The following is a 9,734-nucleotide window of genomic DNA, read 5'->3' as shown; positions in this document are numbered from 1 at the left end:
AGAAGTTCGACGTCTTTGTAACAGCCATCTTACTCGGTGTGCGCCCAATATAATGTTCATGTTTCCCTTAAAATATGTACTGGTGTGAGTCAAATGGTACAGAAATTAGGTTTGGGTCTTGTCTCACCAAGAACTTACCTTCTTTCATCGATGTTGCTTGCCTCCTGGATGATTAATAATTAGTGAAAAAAATTATAATTTGTTTATAAAGTAAAACAAGAAATTTGCTTTTGAAATTATAATTCAGTTTTATTTTTCAGATTTGGTTAGCTTTTAATTTCCAGAGTGAAAACGCCAGCCAAATACATTTTCAAGTTATTTCAGATAAGAAATTTTAAAAAAATGATGCTAGGAGAAAACCCCAGAAACTAAGCAGCAACGCAGCCTTATTGGTATTATGGTGAGCGGAAGTGCAGATTAAGCATGTGGTTCCAGTAGATTCCATCTGCAGTTAGTACGCTTTTCTTCATTCTTGTTTAATTTTCACCAAACGTTCAAAAACCAGCCAATAATTTCACTGATTCAAGTTCATTGAAGACTGTCTGAGTTTGGTCAGTGAATGTATTACCAAGTCCAAATGTTTTTGATTTCCAGTATATCGTTGGTTCGTTTTAAAGACTTGTAATTGAAGATTTTAAAAATCTCAAATAATTCATTACATTTATTATTTATTGATTGATTAAAGTTTTTTGAAATGTTTTCTCCAAGAATAAAAACTGTTAAAATGCTGTTTTCTTGAAGAAATTCTTTCCGAGGCTACCAAATAAGCGAATAACATGTAGCCATAGCCCTTACGTCTGTAGGTTTTTTTTTTATGAACTTGTTCTATTGCAGTCTCTGTGACGGTATTCCCAGTTTTTTGGTTTTGCTTTTGAGACTTATCCGCTCATAAATCTTTCTTTTAAGATTAAGCTATCTGCAGTATTACAGTGTTTGTTGTTTTGAAATAAAAGCCGGGTACAGCTAGATTCCATTGCTGGCTGGCATCGATTAGCCAAAAATAGATAAAAACTCTCTGAATATAATAAGTTAAGGAAATTTATGAAAGAAAAACATACAAAAGTGTTGTAAGTTAAGTTTAAAGAGATTATTGGATTTAAATCAAACTGAAGTAAATCATGTTAACAACGGATGATCTAAGTCGTAATCGCAATATTATTAATAATATTAAACATATTAATAATAATGTGATTATTATTAATAAACTATAATAGTAACTATAGTATATCTGAAAACTGTATTTGTACGAAGATGGAACTCGCTGCATTCATAGCCTTAAACTCTGATAGCTTCCTTTCAAATCCTTCATTTATTCAAATTGAATCAATCCCTACAGGGTAACATTAGTTTTTAGACTAAATTTTTAATAACAAGTGAAATTAGTACTAGGCATGTCAACCAACCAAAGTGATATTCATGTAATTTAATGAAGTTACCAAACGTATATCTACGAATATAAATTTTCCTTTTTTAAACTTATTATTTGTGAAAAGTCAAAATATTATTTCTGTTCTGAGTTCAAATCTCTCTTATGATTCCAGTGAGACAGAACATTAGATTACATTGAATTCATTCATACTTCTTACAACAGTGGCAAGAAATCATGGATCTTTCTGATTTGGCGGACACCATTTTTTATTTAGTTTTTATTTAGTGTGTTTTCTACCGAAACACTTTAAAACTTCGTATACTTGTATATTTTGTCTTATAGAACAGAGAAAAATTTTGATATTCGAAGTTATTTCATGTTAAAAGTTGTCGTATTTCGGTAATTTCAACCAATCACTGACGTCTATTGAGGTGAAAACAATCACTGCTGTGGTTTGTCAACAACACGTTGTGGCGGTGTATTCCCTTGAATAAAATTAGTGCCGTTGTTTGTAAACAACAACTATCGGTGGTACTGTTATTTATGACATCGTTCGTGCGTTTGTACTGGTTTTAGCTTTAGGGTTTTAGGGTTAGGATTAGGGTTAGGGTTAGGGTTAGGGTTATGAGTATTTTTGCCAAATTTGGCGAAAAATTTGTGGCGGTGTATTGAACATATTTTCGCCAAATTTGGCAAAAATGCTCATAACCCTAACCCTAACCGTAAAACCCTAACCCTAACCCTAACTCTAAAACCCGAACCCTAACCCTAAAACCCTAAAGCTAAAACCAGTACAAACGCACGAACGATGTCATAAATAACAGTACTGCCGATAGTTGTTGTTGACAAACAACGGCACTAATTTTATTCAAGGGAAAAGATCCCATTACACCGCCACAACGTGTTGTTGACAAACCACAGCAGTAATTGTTTTCACCTCAATAGACGTCAGTGATTGGTTGAAATTACCGAAATACGACAACTTTTAACATGAAATAACTTCGAATATACAAACTTTTCTTAACAAGGCTAAGAGAAAAAGATGTTTTATATGACACATTCTATCAGTATCCCAAGTTTGAAAGTGTTTCGTTAGAAAACAAATGGTGTCCGCCAAATCAGAAAGATCCGAAATCACTTTAAGATTGACGTCAACTATAAACTCGGAGTTGTGGACTGACGAAGTTCTTGAAATGCAAAGAACGTATTAGATAATGTAGTCCTAGATAAACTGTGTCTAAATAAAATACAGGAGACATAAGATAATGTAGTTCTAAACTGTGCCTGAAAAATAAATATAGGATTGAAATGATTAGAATGCATTTGACGACAAGCCTACTAGATCAGGGTCGATCTGAGTTTAAATGAACTTAGTTGCTATTAGTATTAATGCAGAGTTTATACTAAGTATAACAGAGACTGAAGAGGAGATTCCACCACTATAACAACAAACAGCAGCCACAACAACGACAATACAGCGCATGAATTTCATTCCAATTACGAAGCTGAATTCTCCACAATAAATGAAACAATACCAAAGACATCAATTAACAGCATCAACAATAAAACAACGAGCATGGCCATTACCTACACCACCACCACCACCATCACTGCAACAACAAAAACTATAATAGGGAAAAAAACAAGACCAACAGTAGCCTCGACAACTTAAACGGCAACGATACTTACGTTGTGAATAACAAACAATGAAACCCCCCAAACCAAACAAATCAAAAATAAAACACAATAAGGTACATTGCCCCACACCAACACACATCAAAAAACAGAGAAAATACACCCACATCTACAGCAACATCAACCCCTCCAACACCACTGCAACAGCCCTGGAAAGAACCCACCACCATCACTACCAATAGCAACAACCAACAGTACAAACACAAAACTTCGTAATAGTGAGGAAGGCCAACAAAGAATTGATAACCCTCATAGCACGAAGGAAGGACATCGAGAGAGACGGTGAGATCTTCGGTACCAGCACCGTGTAAGTGCCAGAAACACTGATGGTGATGCGAATGCTTCTAAAAACAAAAAATATTAGGGAGAGCTTTGCCGCGATGTGGGAACCCCTAATGTAAAGGCCACGAGTAGGCTTTTAAGGTATTTCCGAAAGGAACCCCTACAAGTGATGCTGCAGACCTGTTGATGCTACTAACCAAACTGGCGTAGTTTCGTGTCCTGTTCCCATCAGCTGATTGTACAGAGATAGTACAGTCCTATGAATTATATAAGTTTTATAAATTCTTAAATATACAATTTTATTTCGTCTCTCCAAATTTGTTTGACCAAAGATTTTATAAAAACTCATTGCCCTATCTTCTACAACTACAAACGAATTGAATATTGAATATTGGCGGCATTATCTTCAATGTCATCGACAGCTCTTCATTTATACTGAAGGAGGTTCAACAATGTCTAAACAGTTCATTCAGAACTCTTACAAACCAGTACAAAAGGTCTTCAATGTATCAACTGCATCTTTACAACTTGATAAAATTATATACATTTCTCTAAAAATATATAACCGTCGTATTTCGGCAAGTTGTCAAACTACCAAATATATAACCCTTTCTATATTTGAATAGGGAATATTTTCTCATTGTTTTGTTCAAATTTTTTCTTGATAAAGTTAAATAAACAGGAATAGTCCAAAAAAAAACCGTTGTGACATAGTAACTCCATTTCGACTACAAATGGACTGAGAGCGGCTGGTTGGCTATTTTGAGTACAAGTAGCGTAAATGAACTGAACATCTACAGCTCTAGTTCGTTGGATGCTTACCACCCCCACCACTATGTCTGCATGTCAATATGTAATGTTCTCTTCTCTTCTCTTTTTAGTTTTAATTCTTTTTGCTGTCGTGTTTTACCTATAAGAAATCTCACTTTCCTACATAAGCTGCTGTTAAGTCTTTCAACAGTTTCACAGGCAGGATCTGAGGGTACTTCTGAATACTACTACAGTATGTGCTCTACTACAGTGCACCACCGTATTCTATACTATACTTCAGCGCAGTACTTTAGTCAGTACAGCACTGTGGTTACTACAGTCATGCGTTAGTTCCTTACCAAAAGCTCACCTGCTGATACGATCTGAACAGAAAATAGGTATTTGTTTAATATTAACTCACCGCCACAGCTGTCGCCACCTCCTGTTTATTCTATTTTATTTTTGATGACATTTTAACAAATAAAGGAAAAAATGTGGAAAAAGTGGCTCCAAACATTTAGAGTTCAACTGATACTTATTTTATCGACCCCGAGAGGATGAAAGGCAATGTCGACCTCGGTGGAATTTGAACTCAGAACGTAACGACGGAATAAATGCCGTTAAGCATTTTACCCGGTATGCTAACGATTCTGCTGGCTCGCTCAATAATAATAATATTATTATTATTATTTTAATTATTATTCCACCGGGGTCGACTTTGCCTTTCATCCTTTCAGGGTCGATTAAATAAGTACCAGTTATGCACTGGGGTCGATGTAATCGACTTAATCCCTTCCCCCAAATTGTGCTTCCAGTAGAAAGGATCATTATTATTATTATTGCGGTGAGCTGACAGAATCGTTAGTACTCCAGGAAAATGCAGCATTTCGTCCGTCTTTACATTCTGAGTTCAAATTCCGCCGAGGTCGACTTTGACTTTCATCCTTTTGGGGTCGATAAATTAAGTACTAGTGAAACACTGGGGTCGATGTAATTGATTTATTGTCTCTCCCCAAATTGGCGCCCTTGTGGCAAAATTTGAAACCATTATTATAATGTAATCGACTATCCCCCTCTCACAAATTTCAGGCCTTGTGCCTCTAGTAGAAAGGATTATCATTATTATTTCAATCGAGACAGTTTTGAAAAAAATCAGTTACCATTCGAATACTGGGGTGTATGAAATCAATTGTAACCACTTCAACTCATGTAGCTTTGTGGTTGCATAACAATTCATTATTATTATCTTTCACATAACGACGTTTGTATATAGAACAAACGAATTCGTTGACCTCGAGCTTCCAGTGCTGACCGTTTCAACACAGCAGCTACACGAAACAAGATTTGCATCGCATTTAATTACAATAGAAAGTAAGTTTGGACATGCATATAGTTATACAAGACACGTAAGATTATGTATGTATACAATAATCCCTCGCTATATCGCGCTTTATTATTTAAGCATATGTCGATTCCTCTATGGTGTTGTTTTACATTTATAATATATACAAATTATAAAAATAATAATAATAAATATACAGTACAGTTTCCATTTCGCAGATTTTCACCTATCGCGAAGTTTTTGGAACGTAACATCCGCAATAGTCGAGGGCTTACTGTACATACTTGCATACATACATACATACATACATACATACATACATGTGTGTAAGACTAATTTGATGAGGCCAACAGCCAAGTAAAAGCAGATCAACACGAAGAATGCGACTTTTCATGTTCAACCACATGAGGAGAATAATATGCACAATGGAAATACTTTTCACCAAGCAAGGACAAGCAATGAAGAACAATTGGTGACAGATTAAAGCAACTGATATGAATGACATAAGAGGTTTCACTAGTGTGATTAAAGCATTCAATGGTGTATGTGCAATGGGTTCTACACGGTTTAGACGGTACAAAACGTATAAAAGAACAAGCAGCTGCTAATGATTGAGGGTTAGAATATTTCTATGATTTGTTTAATTGTGAGTGTACTTTGAACGAAAGATCTCTGGACAACATTGTACAAAGGTCAATGCTGAAATTCTTAGCCACATCACCTGACATTAGAAAAACCCAACAAAAGCAATTTACTCCCTAAAGACTAACAAGTCACTCGAGCCTGACGATATTTGACTGACAGAACTGGAGTAAAACAGGAAGGTGTGATTGCATCTACCCTCTTTTTCATCTTCCTCTCAGTTATACTCGGGTTTTGTCCACACAAATAGCAAGATATTTAATCTTGTCAGACTCCGTACTAAAAAGGAAAACTACGACTTCAGTATTACATTGATGACACAGTTGGTGCTTTTGCAGACAATTACCGATATTTTCCATGAAGTCTTTGAAAGATGGGTTTTAATTACCAACATAACTAAAACAAAGGTGTTACATAATCAAATCCCCAACATGTAAGAACTTATTCCAACTATTTGGTTTCTTGGGTAGGTGGTCTAAAATGTTGAATACTTCCAAGATGTGGGCAGACACAACACTACATAAAAAAGGTTCGAGTACAATCCTTGCTTCCCTGAAAAGACGAGTAAATGATGATGATGACACGAAACAACTAAATTTTACATTTTTTTTTCCACTATCAGTTATTAAAGGAATGAAAAAGTAAGTCTGAAGAGAATAAATGAAATTCTTCAGAGATGTCCTTAAGAGTAGTCTGTAAAAGTATGATAACAATGAATTCGAGTGGGAATTGACGGTGGAATACTGACGTGCCAGGAGATGACTCATCTATGATGAAGGTCATCACTTTAATACGATTCAGATTGACTTTTCTATCTTTGTATGTATGTGTATGTATGTCTATGTATATACACACACACACACACACACACACACATACACTCACATTACAGCCATGTATGTATATATATAAATATTTATGTATATATAAATATATATTCAACTAGAGGTTAAATTAGCCTCATTAAGGGGTGGTATCTGAAGATATTTAGCCTAATATAATGATTTTAATAATTGCTATTTAATCTTTTTAACTAAATTGAAACAGCTGTAAGTCACCATGTTTGATTTTTGCAGATAATAAATTTTTATTAAATGTTATATCTCCATTATCTTACTTTCTTATTATCTTAATATATATATGCATGTATATGTATGTATGTGTATATATATATATATATATATATATATATATATATATATATATATATATATGGATATAAATATATATATATATATGTATATAAATGTATATGTATATAAATATATGTATATATATATATATATATATGTATGTATATAAACAAATATATATACGTGTGTACACGCGCGCGCGCGCGCGTGTGTGTGTGTACAACTGTAGTATACACTTTTCCGCTTCATTCACTAAAATTTCTCACCCATTCACAAATATGAATCTCTACTCTATTCATAAATTTTCGCACCACTCATATATCCGACTACCACCACGCATGCAACACTAGAAGTGTATCTCAAGAATTGGGTAAATTGGTAAGAAAAATAAAGAAATAAACAGTATTATAACAAATATAAAAATGCCAACAACAAAAACAATTAGAATAAAAACTGAAGAATTAAGACATCAAAATAGCAGTAAAAGGATACAAATAAGAATACTGAAGTCAGTCGGCAAACAATTCCATGATGGAATTAGTTCAGATTTGTTGTACATCTTTCATCATTTACTATTTTATATATATATAACTGACTTCAGTTTTTCTTTCAGGAACAGCTGTTCACATTTGTTTTTGTCTGTTGTTTTGTTTATGTTGGTCCTTCGACAAGACACTTAACGCTATTTTTACTAAAAATGAACAAATATTAAATGTAAACAAATTTATTTCCAAGATGAAGATTCTAGTCATAGATTTTTAAAGTTTATTTTCTTCTTGCAAATATTCATTTTCAAAATAAATCATTGTTTTTCTTGTTTCTGTTTTTGTTTTGCTTTATTATTGTTTGCTTGGCGATCTTTCACACATTTCCAAAGGTGTTGTTAAAGAAGACTTGGTTGCTTCAACTGTGACCTGTGATGTTGGTCTCTGGTTAATAAAGTTCCAAACAACTTGGTTTCCAGCAAAACTACAAACACGGCAGGGCTAACGCTTGGCTTTTACCTTTAAAATTTTTTCTTGTTAAAACGTTTGATTAATGTGAATAACAGAGATAAAATTACTTAGAGAACACCGGTTGGTGATATAGTGTGACTGTCGTTGGCATATTGATCTTTGTGATCATCAATCAATCAATGATAAACAATATGATCGCTGGATTATTGGTTAACTGGTGAACTAACTGGATTATAAATAGGACATCGATAGAGAAGGTGCAGAGTAGGTTTGTTTTCCTCCAAATAATTTTCACAATTTAAAAATATAAAAATAAAAAAAGATTAGAGATGTTCCACTAATCTTAATTACATCTTTTTTTTTAATTAACTGCTTTTTATTGTTAACAGCGCTGTTTTATGCTGCTTGCATTGTCATTATTAGAAATAATGTTTGTCTGATGTTATGGCTAATATTCACTTTTAAATAATATCTGGCTGAAAACATTAAATTTCTTACCTTTCTCGTGAGGGGAAGAAAATAAAATTGCAAAAGAGTCAAGTCGGACGGGAAGGAGAAAGTTAAGTATGAGGCAGTTGTATTTTAATACAATGCTACATCGTTGTAAGCATCATCTAAATCTTTAATGAGTTGGTTATATTTTTCCTTCTCTTCGTTCAATGAGACTTCCATTTTCTCCAGATCTTCTTCCAGTTTGGTCACCGTTCGTTCGGCGTTTGTTGCCCTCAACTCGGCTTCCTTCAGCTTCTCCTGGTTTGTTACTTCTTCGGTCTTTTTCACAGACAAAGCTTCTTCACTTCTCTCAAGTTGTAACTCCAACATTTGTATCCTCCTTTGCAAGTTCTGGATCTCTGTATCACACTCGCTAACTCTTTCTTCGGCGTAGTGCATCATGTCCTGGGCTTTAGACAGGTCATTGTTCACAGTATCCAGTTCTTTCTCCATGTTAGAATATTTCTTTTGTAACCAGTTCAGTTCCTCATCCAAGCGGCTCCTTTCGGACTCGGTGGCCTTCAGTTTTTCCTCAATGACCTCCACCTTGTCCATAGCAGTTTCTTTGGCCACTCTGATGGCCTGGACTTTTTTCAGATATGTTTCACGATCCATGGCTAAAGTTTACTGTCAATCGGAGAAGAAAGAAAGTTTATTAAGAATTCCACTCGAAGGAACCGGTTCGAGTTGAGAAGAAACGAAGAAAACGCACTCCGCTCTCAGGCTGCAGAAATATGGAACTGAGAGAATTGTCTTCCGACTGGCAGTACACCTGCTACTACTCAGCTGTCTTCACCCCTTCCTTCCTCTTAAGCATTACCTCCTCCCTTATCTCTATTACTGTACATCACCCCACCGCTACTCATGTAGATAAATGAGGGTGAGGGAGTACGAAGAGTTCTCAACCCCCTCCCTCTATTAGTTAATATGGTTAACACTAAGGCAGAGGCAGCAGCGGCGGTGAAACTCATTACTCATTTATTTATTTATTTATTTATCTAGTCTTACAGCGAAGTTTTATTTTTTTTATTTAATTATTTATTATATATATATATATATTTGTATTTCCATAT

General features: G+C 34.5%; 1 protein-coding gene across 1 annotated transcript; it reads right to left on the bottom strand.

Moving 5' to 3' along the window:
* Window positions 1–223: 223 nt before the first annotated feature.
* Window positions 224–9,462, bottom strand: LOC106870414 (tropomyosin Tod p 1.0102). Its single transcript, XM_014916477.2, has 2 exons — window positions 7,706–9,462; window positions 224–1,015 (listed from the first exon to the last, which is right to left on the bottom strand). Exon 1 carries the CDS (start codon window positions 9,274–9,276, stop codon window positions 8,752–8,754), a length of 525 nt encoding a protein of 174 aa, XP_014771963.1. The 5' UTR covers window positions 9,277–9,462; the 3' UTR covers window positions 224–1,015; window positions 7,706–8,751.
* Between the last annotated feature and the right edge of the window lie 272 nt (window positions 9,463–9,734).

The sequence above is a fragment of the Octopus bimaculoides genome, chromosome 5 (genome assembly GCF_001194135.2).
Source record: "Octopus bimaculoides isolate UCB-OBI-ISO-001 chromosome 5, ASM119413v2, whole genome shotgun sequence".
In the NCBI taxonomy this organism is placed as follows: domain Eukaryota; kingdom Metazoa; phylum Mollusca; class Cephalopoda; order Octopoda; family Octopodidae; genus Octopus; species Octopus bimaculoides.
This window is presented reverse-complemented; position numbering and strand designations above follow the sequence as displayed.

Excerpts from the sequence above, each read along its gene's own strand:
- LOC106870414 (XM_014916477.2), bottom strand. The coding sequence starts at position 9,276 with ATGGATCGTGAAACATATCTGAAAAAAGTCCAGGCCATCAGAGTGGCC.